This window comes from Suricata suricatta, chromosome 6, assembly GCF_006229205.1.
Source record: "Suricata suricatta isolate VVHF042 chromosome 6, meerkat_22Aug2017_6uvM2_HiC, whole genome shotgun sequence".
Classification (NCBI taxonomy): domain Eukaryota; kingdom Metazoa; phylum Chordata; class Mammalia; order Carnivora; family Herpestidae; genus Suricata; species Suricata suricatta.
Genome location: NC_043705.1, coordinates 49,461,444 through 49,477,524, shown reverse-complemented (window position 1 = coordinate 49,477,524; position 16,081 = coordinate 49,461,444). Strand labels below are relative to the sequence as shown.

The 16,081-nt window shown below is 40.8% G+C and overlaps 1 protein-coding gene across 3 annotated transcripts in view; it reads left to right on the top strand.

Annotated features, from left to right (window-relative positions):
* The first annotated feature begins 1,481 nt into the window (after positions 1-1,481).
* Positions 1,482-16,081, top strand: part of LOC115294472 (survival of motor neuron protein) — a 37,721-nt gene continuing 23,121 nt past the window's right edge. For all 3 annotated transcript variants that reach the window (XM_029942401.1, XM_029942400.1, XM_029942399.1), the window contains exons 1-2: positions 1,482-1,584; positions 13,921-13,992. In XM_029942401.1, coding sequence (XP_029798261.1) covers positions 1,513-1,584; positions 13,921-13,992 — 144 coding nt within the window. In that variant the 5' untranslated portion in view covers positions 1,482-1,512. The remainder of the gene's footprint in view (positions 1,585-13,920; positions 13,993-16,081) is intronic.

Genomic DNA, 16,081 nt, shown 5'->3' with positions numbered 1-16,081 from the left:
GTTGGTTTCATTCACTGTGTAAAGGATGAAAGTTTGATGCAGTCCTATTTATTTATTTTGATCTTTTTAAGTTTAAAATTTTTCCAAAGACTTGGAGAATATATATTAACTTAAATGTTAAGATTGGGAAGTAGCTAAAGGAATGAACTCTGCTACATGGAATCCAGGCAGCTGTGTAAATGCTCTGTGTCTGTTTCCTTTTTTTTTTAATAGCAATACTTCTTTCTTAAAAGATTTTATAGTAATCTCTACAACCCATTGTGGGGCTGAAACTCAAAACCCCCAAATCCATTCACATGCTATACCAACTAAGCAAGCCAGGAGCCCCTCATTCCTATTTCTTAACTGCTGAGTAGTAGTCTAGGACACAAGTACCACTGCAAGTTTCTCTTTTAAGTGGGAATAATCATCGGTCATTTATGGGGTTGTGAAAATAAAATAGAGAGGTGCCTGAGTGACACAGCAGGTTGAGCATGGGACTCTTGGTTTCAGCTGAAGTCATGACCCCAGGGTAGGGGGGTTGAGCCCCTTGTCTGGCTGTGCCCTGAGCATACAGCCTGCTTAAGGTTCTCTTTTTTTTTTAATAAATTTTTTAATGTTTTATTTATTTTTGATACAGGCAGAGACAGAGCATGAGAGAGGGAGGGGCAGAGAGAGAAGGAGGCACGGAACACGAAGCAGGCTCCAGGCTCTGAGCTAGCTGTCAGCACAGAGCCTGACGCGGGGCTCGAACCCACGACCGTCAGATCTGACCTGAGCCGAAGTCGGAGGCTTAACCGACTGAGCCACAAGGCGCCCCAAGATTCTCTTAATACATCTGTTCCTCACCCCAGCTCACAGGCTCGCTCTTAAAAGAAAAAAAAATTTAAATACATAAAACTCTGTAAAGCACTTCTTAAAATGGTGGCTGTATTATTACCGGTTACATCTGGGCTTATTTTTGTTTGTTTTAGCACATGCAACAGTGGGGGAGAGCGACAGTTTTCTAAATTATTTGCAATGAACATTATTTTCTATGGAAATTGGTTTTTTTTAATTTTTTAATGTTTTATTTATTTTTGATACCGAGCGAGACAGAGCATGAGAGGGGGAGGGGCAGAAAGAGAAGGAGACACAGACCCAGAAGCGGACTCCAGGCTCTGAGCTAGCTTTCAGCACAGAACCTGATGTGGGGCTCGAACCCACGAACGTGAGATCTGACCTGAGCCGAAGTCGGAGGCTTAACCGACTGAGCCACCCAGGCGCCCCTGGAAATTGTTTTAAAAATTTGTTGTTTAAAACAAAAAATCCTTGGTGTGATCAGTCTGCCAACATACGAAAATGTGAAACCAAAAAATTGAAAGAACACAGGAAAGGGCAAGTCGACTCCTAAAAAAACAACAGGAGTCCCCCCCGCCCTTGTGGCCGATCTCCAGGACACCGTACTCTTCCGCTCCCAGAAGCCTCCAGCGGCGGAAGTTGTCACTTTGAGAGTGACGGAGCCCACGCCGTGCGCCAGGGGGTAGGCTCGCCATGGCGATGGGAGGAGGCAGCGGTGTCCCCGAGCAGGAGGACTCGGTGTTGTTCCGACGCGGCACAGGCCAGGTGAGGTCTTGGGCGGCGCCGCCTCCAGACGGGCCGCCGGTGCGCGCTCCGAGCGTCGGGTCTGGGGCTTTCGCGGCTGGGTTGGACCGGGCGGGGAGATACTCCGCAGGTTTCTACGTCTTTACCAATTTGGGAACATTAACCACAAGCTCCTTCCTCGTGCAGCCTGGGCACCCCTGTAGGCTAGAACCCGTTCCTTACCTCAACTTGACTAAGCCTTAGTTTGTCCTTTTTTTCTGATGGGGGAGCGTTCGGGGGCAGGCCGGGGTGAAGCAGACAAACGAGGAAGAGGACCATTGAAATGCCCCAGTTTTAGGTCGAGGTGTTAGCAATAAAAAGCTAGGTATTTGTTTTCCAGGTATAATTTGAAGTCAGAGGCAACAGGTTTTGCATATAGATTCGATAGTGGAGATTTGAGAGAGGAAAATCAAAGATAACTCCAAGATTGTCCTGAACAGATAAGACGAAATTGCTTTCTCCTGAGATGTACTGAGGTGGAGAAGACTGCAAATGGAATAGGTTTATAAGGGGAGAAATCAGAAGCTCAGCCTTGGGTGAACTCTGATTGGAGTGAGTTTGGAGCGGGGAGAGGAGAAAGTCAAGGCAAAATTGGTAAATAAGTATTTCAAGTTTTATTGTAAATAGAAAGTAGAGAAATTGACCAATAGATGAAGAGGAGAGTGAAATAAACACGATTCCTAATTGTGTTTTTTGTTTGTAAGATGAGAGGACCCTGTTTCTACGTTTTGTGGGCTGATGGGAAAGATCAGAGAAAAATGGAAAGCTTGACGATGCAAGGGGCAAAAGAGAAGTGTTGGAAGCAGTGTTCTAAAGCATGTAAGAGAGGATGGATTTGGCCTTTGTTAGAAACATTGACAGTTCATGTGGTGACAGTTTTATGGGTACAGACTTGTGTGGATGGGCAGATTTATGAAAGCTCTCTTTTGATTGTGGCTGTTCACAATAAAAGGAATAAGGTCATCAGCTAGGAGTGTGGGGGACACAGGCTTTGGAGGTTTAAACAGAAAGCAGGGAGAGTGAATGAGTGTTGAACTGGTGAAATGTAGTGAAGCTGTTGCTAGGCAACATGAAAGATCTACTTGAGATTTTGGTGATCAGTTTAAAGGATACTAGACAGCATGATTGTGGTTTCTCCAGCTGAGTTCAATTCTAGGGTGTGAGGGCAGGCACACAGTTAATTAAGTGTTGAAAACAATAGGGCTGTAGTTTTACCAAGTAAATATAAGGAGGGGAGAGGGAGAGGTACAAGGTAATTCTGTTAATAATTCACCATGGAATTTAAGCTGGCTAAGAAAGGAATCGAGGGCATTAGGATAGTAAAAGTTTAAAAATTTGGAGGTTCAGTGTTTTGTTCTAGTGAAGTGGAATGATTGTCACCATCCAGATAGAAGAAATAAGTTGCAGAGGCTAGAAGGTGATAGTTGGAGTGTAGGATTCTTTTGTTGTTGTTATAGGTTTTTTTTTGTTTTAACAAATATACTTAACATACTTACCAGTATACTTAACGTACAGTGTTATACTAGTTTCAGGTGTACAACATAGTGGTTCAGCCATTCTGTACATTACTCAGGGCTTATGGTAAATTTACTCTTAATCCCCTTCACCTATTTCACCAATCCCCCCCTCCCCACACCCATTAGTTAACCATCAGTTTGGTTTTGATAGTTAACATCTGTTTCTTAGTTTGTCTTTTTTTTGTCCTTTTTTAAAATTGTTTTTTAAATTTATATTATTTTAAGTAGGCTCCCAGCCCAATATGGGGCTTGAACTCACTACCCTGAGATCAAGAATTACATCATGTACTGACTGAGCCAGCCAGACGTCCTCCCGTTTCCTATTTTTTTCTTAATTCACTGTATAAGTGAGATCATATGGTATTTGTCTTTCTCTGAGTTACTTCATTTAGCTTTTTTTTTTCTTTTTTTTTGAGAGACAGAGACAGCATGAGCAGGGGAGGGTCAGAGAAAAAGGGAGACACAGAATCCGAAGTAGGCTCCAGGCTCTGAGCTGTCGGCACAGAGCCCGATGAGGGCTCAAACCCACGAACCGTGAGATCATGACCTGAGCTGAAGCCAGAAGCTGGATGGTTAACCCAACTGAGCCACCCAGGCGCCCCCTTCATTTAGCTTTATACTCTCTAGATTCATCCACATCATTGCAAATGGAAAGATTTTGTTCTTTTTAGTGGCTGAGTAGTAATTCATTGTGTATATTTACCACATCGTTATGCATTCATCTATCAGTGGAAACTTGGGCTGCTTCCATAATTTGGCTATTGTAAATAATGCTACAATAAACATAAAGGTGAATGAAATGCCAAAGAAACTCAAGACTAAGAAATGGAAATATATTTCATGCTCATGGGTTGTAAGAAACAATACTGTTAAAATGTACTACCCAAAGCAGCCAACACATTGAATGAAATCCCTATGAAAATACCACCAGTATTTTTCACAGAACTAAAGGAATCCTAAAATTTGTTTGAGACTGCAAAAGACCGCAAATAGCGAAAGCAATCTTTTAAAAAAATTTTTTTTAAGTCTTTTATTTATTTTTGAGAGACAGAGACAGTACAAGCAGGGGAGGGTCAGAGAGAGAGGGAGATACAGAATCTGAAGACAGGCTCCAGGCTCTGTCAACACAGAGCCTGACACAGGGCTCGAACCCACAAACTGTGAAATCATGACCTGAGCCGAAGCCAGATGCTTAACCACCCAGGCACCCCTAGGCAAAGCAATCTTGAAAAGCAAAAATGAAACTGAAGGTATCACAACTCTAGATTTCAAGTTAGGTTACAGAGCAGTAGTAATTAAAACAGAATGGTACTGGAATAAAAATACATGCATTGATCAGTGGAATAGAACAGAAGACCCAAAAATAAACCCACAATTTTGTGGTCAATTAATCTTTGGCAAAAGCAGAATGAATGTGTAGTGGAGAAAATGTAATCTTTTAGGGATGCCTGGGTGGCCCAGTTGGTTAAGTGTCCAACTCTTGGTTTCGGCTCAGTTCATGATCTCACAGTTCGTGGGTTTGAGCTCCGTGTTGGGCTCTGTGCTGGCAGCTAGCGCAGAGCCTGGAGCCTGCTTCAGATTCTGTGTCTCCCTCTTTCTCTGACCCTCCCCTGCTCGTGTTGTCTCTCTCTGTCTCTCAAAAATAAATTAAAAAAAATTTTTTTAATTAAAAAAAAAGATTTTGTTTATTTAAGTAATCTCTCCATCCAGTATGGGGCTCAAACTCAGAACCCCCAAGCTCAAGACTTGCATACTCCACCAACTGATCCAGCCAGGAATCTCATGATTTTAGTTAGCATTTCCCTAATGACTGATGGTTATTAATCATCATTTCATATGTTTATTTGCTATCAGTATACAATCTTTGGCAAAATGTTGACATCTTTTGTCTGTCTTAAAATTGGATTCTTTTTGTTAATATTTGAGAGTTCTTCACATATGCTAGGTAGAAAACCTTAACCAGATACATAACTTGTAAATATTTTCTCCCAGTGTGTGGCTTGGTTTTTCAGTCTCTTAAATTGTCTTTTTAACAATAGAAATTTTCATTTTGCTGAAATTGAATTTTCAAGGGGTTTTTGTTTTTGTTTTTGTTTTTTTGCTATTCTTTTTTTGTTGGCAATCTAAGGTCACAAAGAGTTTTCAGTTTTACAGTTACAGGTTTTTACAATTAGGTCTGTGGTCCATTACAAATTAATTTTTATGTATGTCTCAAAAATGCTAATTGTTTTTTCTGCATAAGGGTTTCTAGTTGTTTTAGCACCATTTGTTGATATTACGATGCTTTCTCTACTAAATTGCTTTTGTGCCTTTGTTTCAAATCAATCAAATTTTCATGGGACTATTTCTGGCCTAATTGTATAACATTCATCTCTTTACATTAATGCTAATACCACACTTTTTTTAAACATTTTTTTAATAGCTTATTGTCAAGTTGGTTTTCATATCACTCCCAGTGCTCATCCCAGTAAGTGCCCTCCTCCCTGCCCATCACCCATTTCCCCTCTCCTTCACCCCCATCAACCCTTAGTTTGTTCTCAGTATTTAAGAGTCTCTTATGGTTTGCCCCATCCCCCTATTTTTCCCCTCCCCTGCCCCCATGGTCCTCTGTTAAGTTGCTCCTGTTCCACATGAGTGAAAACATATGGTATCTGTCCTTCTCTGCCTGACTTATTTCACTTAGCATGACTCCCTTGAGGTCCATCCACTTTGCTACAAATGGCCATATTTCATTCTTTCTCATTGCCATGTAGTACTCCATTGTGTATATATACCACATCTTCTTGATCCACTCATCAGGTGATAGACATTTAGGCTCTTTCCATGATTTGGCTATTGTTGACAGTGCTGCTATGAACATTGGGGTACATGTGCCCCTGTGCATCAGCACTCCTGTATCCCGTGGATAAATTTATTCTTTAGGGACTCCATTTATACATATATTAAATATTTTTTGCTAGACATCTGTATGTAACATTTGATTTACTGTCTTTTCTTTTCTAATGTGTTTTCCTTGGTACCCCTTAAGCTTTCAGTCAAATATATTCTGCCTTGGGTACTTTGTAGCCAACATTACTTTTTCTTCCATTTCTATCTTGGTTTTAACTCCTGATTCAGATCTTGCCCTTTTACCCTACTTTCCCATCTGAGTTTTTAAATTTTTTGATTTAGGGTGGTTTGCAGATGCTAGTTTAATAAGAATATTTAATTTCATTTGGGTGTTTTCTTTCTTTTTTTTTGTGATTGTTATTTGGGAAATTTGATCAGCTGAAATATTTTTCCAGTCGCTTTGTCTAAAATTGTAGTTATCTTTTCTTTTCATTTTGAAATGTCGTGTTTCCTTGATCTGACCGTAATCACTGCCATGTGAAAAGTTTGGGTTGCTATGTATTTTACTTTTAAGAATGCCCTCTAGGGGGCACGTGGGTGTCTCAGTTAGTTGAGTGTGTGACCAGCTCAGGTCAGGATCTGATGGTTAGTTCATGGGTTCAAGCCCCTCTGTCAGTGTAGAGCCTGCCTAGGATTCTCTCTCTCCTTGCACCTCTACTACTTACACTCTCTTGCTCTCTCTCAAAATAAATACACGTTAAAAAAAAAAAGAGAGAGAATGCCATCTTGTACTGAAACGGTGGAATTCATCTTCCTTTAACAGTAGTACCTTGGGGCGCCTGGGTGGCTCAGTCAGTTAAGCCTCCGACTTCAGCTCAGGTCAGATCTCACGTTCGTGGGTTCAAGCCCTGCGTCAGGCTCTGTGCTGACAGCTAGCTCAGAGCCTGGAGCCTGCTTCCGGTTCTGTGTCTCCTTCTCTCTCTGCCTCTCCCCCTCTCATGCTCTGTCTCTCTCTGTATCAAAAATAAATAAAACATTAAAAAAAAAAAATAACAGTAGTACCTTTTGCAGAATTGTTTTCAAGGTTTTATTTTTAAGTAATCTCTACACACAACATGGGGCTCAAACTTAGAACTCTGAGATCCAGATTCACATGCTCTTCTGACTAAGCCAGACAGATGGCCCCCATTTGCAGTTGCAGGAGTGTTGATGTGTCTTATTTTGTGATTAAAAAATATATATGTCTTGGGGCGCCTGGGTGGCTCAGTCGGCTAAGCCTCCGACTTCGGCTCAGGTCAGATCTCACGTTCGTGGGTTTGAGCCCCGCTTCGGGCTCTGTACTGACAGCTAGCTCAGAGCCTGGAGCCTGCTTCCGGGTCTGTGTCTCCTTCTCTCTCTGCCCCTCCCCTTCTCATGCTCTGTCTCTCTCTGTATCAAAAATAAATAAAACATTAAAAAATATATATATATATGTTTTCATTATCCTTAATTGCTACTGTTTGCTTTCTCACCCTGTACCAAATCTCTAAGGAATGTCTCCCTTTTTAAGTAGAATTGTAACCTTGAACAAATCAGTTAGCTCTGTGATTGCTTTCCTTGTCTGCAAAATGATTAAATGATATTTAATTACTTTTTATCAAAAAATGAGATTAACGGTTTTACATTGGAGCTTATTTTTCTCTGTATAAAGGAGATTAACAGGAGAGCCACCTAAATTAGTTTTGCAACTAAATGAGTTTTATTACAGTCTTCTTTGGAAGTCATTATTGACTAACACAATACTAAATTCGAGATACTGATTTGGTGAGGATTAATTTAATATAAATAAAGCACCTAGAACGGTCTTCTCATCATCAACATTATGTACCTAAACTTCTCTTCATTTACTATGTAGAATGAACCTGATTCTTCTAGTAGAACTTGAAGTCTCACTGACCAAATTACCTTGTTCCATTTTTATTTTTAATTGTAGTTTATTTTTATAAAATGTTTATTTTGAGAGAGTGAGAGAGAAAGCCAGCATAGGGGAGGGGAAGAGAGAGAGGGAAAGAGAGAATCTCAAACAGGCTTCAGTCTCACCACCGTGAGATCATGACCTGAGCTGAAATGAAGAGTTGGACACTTAACCAACTGAACCACCCAGCTGTCCCTTAATTGTGGTTTAAAAGCACACACATAACATAAAATTTATCATCTTAACCACCTTTTTAAGTAAACTCTTTACCCAACATGGGTTTAGAACATACCACCCCAACCAAGATGAGGAGTCTCATGCTCTACCAACTGAGCCAGCCAAGTGCCCTACATCTTAACCATTTTTAACTGTAGAGTTCAGTGGTGTTAAATATATTCACATTGTTGTACAGTAGATATCTAGAACTTTTTAATGTTACAAAACTGAAACTTTAGGGGCGCCTGGGTGGCTCAGTCAGTTGAGCATCTGACTTCGGCTCAGGTCATGATCTCACAGTTTGTGTGTTTGAGCCCCACGTCGGGCTCTGTGCTGACCACTAGCTCAGAGCCTGGAACCTGCTTCGGATTCTGTGTCTCTATCTCTCTGCCCTTCCCCTGTTCACACGTTGTCTCTCTCTATCTCTCAAAAATAAATAATTGTAAAAGATATTAAAAAATCAGAAAACAAAAAATACCTGAAACTCTATCCATAAAGGAAGCACTTCTCCTTCCCCCCAACCTCATCTTTCTACTTTTGTTTTTGTGACTGACTGCTTTTGATACCTCACACAAATGAAACCATATGGTCGGTGGATTTATTGTTGTTTCCATGCTTTTCTTGGCTCCTGGTCTTTCTTGAAATGCTTTCTATTTTCTTTTCTACCTATCCACATCCTTTTAATTTTTATTTCCTAGTCCTGTTTGCTCCACGATCATCCACCAGCCATTCTTTCTCTCTTCTTTTTTTATTGAGGTATAATTGACATATAACATTTTATTAATTTCAGAGAGAACACAGGCACAAGAGGGAAGGGGTAGAGGGAGAGAGAATCCTTTTTTAAGCTTATTTATTTTTGAGGGGGGCACAGAAAGAGAGGGAAATGGAGGATCTGAAGCAGGCTCCACTCTGACGGCAGCAAACCTGATGCAGTGTTTGAACCCATGAGCCTTGAGATCATGACTTCAGCCAAAGTCAGCCACTCAACTGACTGAGCCACCCAAGTGCCAGAGAGAGAGTCTTAAGCAGGCGCCATGCTCAGGATGGAGCCTCAACACAGGGCTCAGTCCCACAACTTTGGAATCATGACCTGAACTGAAATCAAGAGTCAGACACTCAACTCACTGAGGCACCCAGGCACCCCGAAAAATTTTTTTTTTGTAATGAAGATTTACTCTTGGCAACTTGAAAATCTATAATACAGTGTTATTAAGTAAAGTCACCACAATGCACAGTAATCCCCATGACTTACTTATTTTATAACTGGAGTCTGGTGCAGTTAGAAATCCTTGGTTTCATTTTCTTTAGATAAATACCTAGAAGTGGAATTGTTGAATTACAATAGTTCCCTTTTTAAATTCAGAAACCTCCATACTGTTTTTTATATGACCTACACCAATTTACATTCATGCTAGTAGTACACAGGGGTTCCTTTTTATCCACACCCTCACCATCACTTGTTACTTCTTACCTTTTTGATAATAGCCATTCTAACAACTGTGAGGTGGTAGGTCATTGTGGTCTTGATTTACATATCTCCGATGATAAGTGATGTTCAGCACCTTTCATGTACCTGTTCAGCATCTGTACGTCTTTGCAAAATGTGTTTTAAGCCCTTCTGCTCATGTGTAGTTGGATATTTTTGGTTTTTGCTCTTGAGTTGTATGAGTTTGTGATATATTTTGGATATTATCTCCATATCATATAAGTAATTTGCAAATATTTTCTCCCATTCAGTAGGTTGCATTTTTTTTTTATGATACTTGTTGCTCTGCAGAAGGTTTTTGGTATGATGTACTCCTGCTTGTTTATTTTTGCTTTTGTTTCTTTTGCATTGGTCTTTTATTTGCCCAAGTTCGTTAACATATGATGTAGTAATGGTTTCAAGAATATGATTTAGTGACTCATCACTTACATACAACACCCCAGCACCCATCCCAACAAGTGCTTTCATTAGTACCCGTCACCCATTTAGCCCATCCCACCACCCATCTCTCTTCCATCAGCAACCTGTTCTCTGTTGTTAAAGAGTCTCTTGTGGTTTGTTTCCCCTTTTCCCCAACCCCCACCCCCACTTCCCAGTGCTATGGGAGTTCATTTGTGCCTAACCAGTTTTTCTTTTACTGCTTTCAAGAGTCTCTCCTTGTCTTGAATTTGTGACATTTTAATTATGCGTCTCGGTGTGGGTCTCTTTGGGTTCATCTTTGGAACTTTCTGGATTTCCTGGATCTGAATCTCAATGTTCTTCCTGAGGTTAGGGAAATTTTCAGCCATTATTTCTTCAAATAAGTCTTCTGTCTCTTTCTCTCTCTCCTCCTGGGACCCCTATAATGCAAAAGTTTCATCTATTGGTGAACCCCTCTGTATTTTTCCAGTTCAGTTATTTTTCAACTCTCTGACTTTATTTTCTTAAATTTTTTCTAATTTTTATTTTATTTAAAAACAATTTTTTAAGGTTTTATTTATTTATTTATTTATTTATTCTATATTTTATTTATTTTTGATACAGAGAGAGACAGAGCATGAGCAGGGGAGGGTCAGAGAGAGAAGGAGACACAGAACCGGAAGCAGGCTCCAGGCTCTGAGCTGTCAGCACAGAGCCCGACGCGGGGCTCGAACCCCGTGAGATCTGACCTGAGCTGAAGTTGGAGGCTCAACCGACTGAGCCACCCAGGCGCCCCTCTAATTTTTATTTTTGAGAGAGTGTGACAGAGTACAACTTGGGGAGGGGCAGAGAGAGGGGAAGATACAGAATCTGAAGCAGGCTCCCAGCTCTGAGTGGTCAACACGGAGTCCAGTGGTGCTTAAACTCATGAACCTCAAGATCATGACCTGAACCAAAGTCAGACGCTTAACCGACTGAGCCACCCAGACACCCCTGATGTTTTTTCTTTTTGGTACTTTATTTTATTTTATTTAAAAATAGTTTTTTTAAGTTATTTTTGAGAGAGAAAGAGAGCATAAACAGAGGAGGGACAGAGAGAGAGGGAGACAGAATCTGGAGTAGGCTCCAGGCTCTGCGCTGTCAGCACAGAGCCAGATGTGGGGCTCAAACTCATGAACCACGAGATTATGACCTGAGCTGGAGTCAGCTGCTTAACCAACTAAGCCACCCAGGCACCCCAGTACTTTATTTTTTATTTCTTTATTGAAGTTTCACTGTGTTCAGCCATCCTCCTCAGCTTGATGAGCATGTTTATGACTATTATTTTGAACTCCTTATCAGGTGAATCACTTATCTCTGTTATTGTTAAGAATTGTTTTCTGTGGTTTTATCTTACTCTTTTTTGAGGGGAGGGGGAACATATTCATGTGTTTCTTCATTTTGCTTGACTTTCTTTCTGAGTTGGTTTTTGTGCATTAGATAAAACAGCCACCTCTGCCAGACTTCAAGGAGTATCGTGTAGAAGATAGACTTTAAAAGTTCAACCCTGCCCTAGCTCTTGGTTTTTCTGGAAACTTTGTGATTATCCAAGCAGACTATTTTAATTTTAGTGGCTCCCAGTAGTTAAGGATGTGCAAAGATCTGTCTGTATCCCAAGGGATGGGGGGGAGGGGGGAGGATCTCAGTCAATATCTTCATTCAGGATGATTGTGAGCCAAACCTTTGGGTAGCAGCTCTTAAAGTACGTTAATATATGCAGTCTTGTGGGAATGGAAGCAGAAATCCCATGCAGCCGGCAGATCCTTAAGGGTCTGGAAATGTCCCCTGGGTAGCAGTTGCAATAATCAGGGTACCCAGAGAGTGCATAAGCTCCTTTCTGGGAAATACCAGTAAGCTGGAGTAGGGCAGAGAGTGAATAGTCTTATTGAAACCCAGGAATGGAAAGCCCCCTAGTTCCCATAGAGAGATGGTTACGGAGTGTTCCCTGGGAAACAGCTGGAAAACAGCCTGGGACACCAGGTTTGAAAACTGGGGCACCAAGTACATGTAAATGCTCCCCTCCAGGAAACACAAGTGCTCTGTGTAAGATTTAACAGATGGAGGCAGAGGCGAGAGGAAAGAGAGAGACCAAGTTATGGAGCCAACAGAGCCTTTATCGGAGTCGGCAATTCCCGGGCGATCTGGAGTGGGGAGTCAGGGAAGTCGCGCCAGGTATGGGAGAGCAAGGTGTTTTATGGATGCAAGAGTTCCAGGTTTGACCTCAGGTGGGCAGATAGCCAAGAAAGGGCGTCTTTGGACTGTGGCAGGATAGGATTGGCTGTTTAGTTCGGTGGGGTGGGCGATATGCTGGAATTCCAGGGTGAGACATTCCAGATCGGAGCGTGGGAGTCGTAGGTCTGACCCGCAATAAAATGGCCACTTGGTCGCCTTCCTAAAGTAACTCTTAACACTCTGGAACTCCGAACCAAAGACAGCACAGAGATGGTGTCATCTGTCTGGAGGCAGGCAGGAACAGAAATGTGGTGCCCACTAGCCTCTGTGCATTGAGAATATCCCATGAGGGCCCTACAAGTGTGTTAAATTAGAATGCTCCTCAAGCTAACACTTTAAGCAAATGAGTCTCTTTCACATAAAGAATGTGTGCCTTTTAATCCATTGTTTCTGCACTAAGGAGCACTTTAAGCTGTTTCTCAGTTTGCTATTTCCCTGTAGGTCTTGGTGAATGCGAATCCCCATTATTTTCAAAGCTAGATGTCTTGGGGGCTCATCTCAGGGACAGGTCTTAAAAGTTGACGTGCCCATTTGGGGGTTAAAAATCTTTTTTCCTTAGGGGGAGTCTCTGGGTTTTGAATTTCATCCCTCTATGGGTTGCTGTACTGGGGAGGGGTTTTTTGGCAAGACTGTTTCTCAGCTTCTCTTACCACTTCTTTGTAGGGATTTGTTTTTTTGTGTTTGCCTAATGTGTAGGAATTGCTCGACTACTTTCTGGGGTTGTTTTTGTTTTTGTCTTTATCCCCCTAGAGGAAATTGTTCCACATGTAGCTATAGATCAGGTGCATTGGTGAGGAGCAGGTGAATTCAGGATCTTCTGAAATTGGCATCTTGAACCAGAGAAAATCTTGTTTTAATTCAAATATTTATTGTCTGAATTTCACATTTTAATATTTCATCATATATGTTTTATATTCTTTTTTTGTTTTGTGTGACAATATGTTTTAAATTCCTATTTAGACCATCTCTCATGAGAGCAGGTAGCAGGATTTTATATACTTCTCAAGAGATGAGGTTTAAGAGATAGTGGATGCTCAAAAATGTTTTTGAATTGAATTAAATGTAAATAAAAATAGAAACCAATGCTACTTAAGTCTTCTACAGATTACTTAATACTGCTCCTGTTGAAAGTGAAAATTGATTGATTAATCACTGTTAACATTTTGTAACTTTAAACCTTTTGAGAATCCTTCTTTGAATAATCTACACAGAGTGTAAGGTCAAGGGGAAAAGAATGTTCTTTGGACCTCAGAATCTGTGGTCAGAAGAGCATTGCCATAGTCTGAATAACAGAGTCAGGCTAATGGCCAGATATTTTCTCACACTGCCAAACCAAACCCTTTATCAGCTCTTAGAAAAGATTGAAACGTGGGTTAACTTTGAACAGATCCACTTAGAGTTGGTGGATAGGAATTCACGTGTGGAGCATTCACTTACCCTTCTTAGAATATTTATATTATGTCTGGCTTTGGAGGTAATGTCACATTCTGTCTAAGCAGGTAGGCTTCCTGTAGTTTTGTTTAGGATTTAAAATGCCTGGTTTTAGTGTAACTTCACATCTGGAGTAAATTGGCTTTGACAGTATCTAACCTACATTTTTTTATGAAACACATTTAAACGTTAATTGTTTTCTTTACCTTTCCCAGAGTGATGATTCTGATATTTGGGATGATACAGCATTGATAAAAGCCTATGATAAAGCTGTGGCATCGTTTAAGGTATGAAATGTTTACTTTGCCTTATTTTCTCATTTTATTCATTTGGGAAAAAAATTAACAGATAACACACTTAAAGTATTTAAGTATTATTAATTTCTGATTTTGAAGACCAATAGATACCATTGGTTAGTTAACTTAGATAATACCTTCCTTTAGAATTTGGTAGGCTGTCTGTACGTCATTCCTTTAGCCAAAAAAAGCAATTTAAGTAGAATTAAAAAAAAAATTTTTTTAATGTTTATTTTTGAGAGAGACAAGGTGTGAGCAGGGGAGGGGCAGAGAGAGAGGGAGACACAAAATCTGAAACAGGCTCCAGGCTCCGAGCTGTCAGCATAGAACTCAGTGCCGGGCTCGAACTCAAAAACCGTGAGATCATGACCTGAGCTGAAGTCGGAGGCTTAACTGACTCAGCCACCCAGGTGCCCCTAGATAGAATTTTGAACATTAATTACTTTTAATATGTTTACATTGTATCAAACTACGGAAATCCTCTAATTCAGATTAGTAGAATGGCAGTCTAGATTATAATTTTCATTTAACAAGCCTTCATTGAAAAAATAAGAAATATCAATAGTTCTTGTGGAGTATTTACAGTATTTTAGGCACTGTTCTAGGTGCTTTACTTAATTCTTGCCCAAATACTTTATTTTTCTTTTTTACTAAAAAAAATTTTTTTTTTATGTTCTTATTTTTGAGAGACAAAGACAGCGTGAGCAGGAGAGGGTCAGAGAGAGGGTGAGACACAAAATCTGAAGACAGGCTCCAGGCTCTGAGCTAGCTGTCAGCACAGAGCCCGATGCGGGGCTCGAACCCACAAACCGTGAGATCATGACCTGAGATGAAGTCAAATGCTTAACCGACTGAGCCACCCAGTTCTCGCCCAAATCCTATGGGTTGGGTATCAAGTCAAGAGTTCTTGAGGGCAGGAATATACAATTCTTTCAGGGGATGTAGTCTGTTTTTGTGGCCCGAACAAGACATTTACACAGTTGGCCAACATTATCACTTTCTCTAACTGTGTGGGGTATTTTGTTTTATTGAGCTAATGCATGGGCCATCAGTAATTCAGGCAAAGAGCATATCCTCATACAGAGCACCAAAAACAAAGTCAACTTCTTTCCCCTAGTCACTCCTCTAGTGTGAGGTAAAGATCAGACCTATAGGTCATCTTTAAAGCTGAATTCAGATTTGTCTGTAATGCTTTTCTTTCTTTATTTTTTTTTTGGTGTTTTTATTTCTTTTTTGAGACAGAAAAAGCACAAGCTGGAGAGGGGCAGAAAAAGAGGGAGACAGGAACCAAAATGGGCTCTGCGAAGGCAGTGGAGAGCCCGATGCGGAGCTCCAACCCATGACCTAAGCTAAGTCAGCATCCAGCTGGCTAAGCCACCCAGGTGCACTAGTAATGCTTTTCAATATACCCTTAGGATAGAAGCACACTAGTGCAAGTTCTGTAAAGTGCAGATTAAAGTGTAGCTCAGCTTTGGATGGGATTGATGATACTAGAGAGGGAAGTAGTCTGAGCAGAGCAAAATAACTAATTTGGAGAAAAGAAGGTTTTAATTTTAATTGTGTGTGTGTGTTTTTTTTAATGTTTTTTAATTTATTTTTGAGACAGAGACAGTATGAGCGGGGAGGGGAAGAGAGAGAGGGACACACAGAATCAAAAGCAGGCTCCAGGCTCTGAGCTGTCAGCACAGAGCCCGACGTGGGGCTTGAACCCACAAACGTGAGATCATGACCTGAGCCGAAGTCAGATGCTTAACTGACTGAGCCACCCAGGCACCCCAGTTGTGTTTTTTTGAAGTAAATGTGAAGATATGAAATTGGTAATTAGAAATCTTGCATTGAATGAAGAAGAAATGTCAGTTGGATATTAGATTTAGAAGTGTCTCTGCATAGGGGGCATCTGGGTGGCTCAGTCCGTTAAGCATTCAACCTCTGCTCAGGTTATGATCTCAAGGTTTGTGGGTTTGAGCCCCGTGTTAGGCTCTTTGTTGACAGAACCTGGAGCCTGCTTTGGATTCTGGGTCTCCCTCTCTCTCTCTCTGCCCCTTCCCCTGCTTGTGCTCTGTCTCTCTTTCAAAAATAA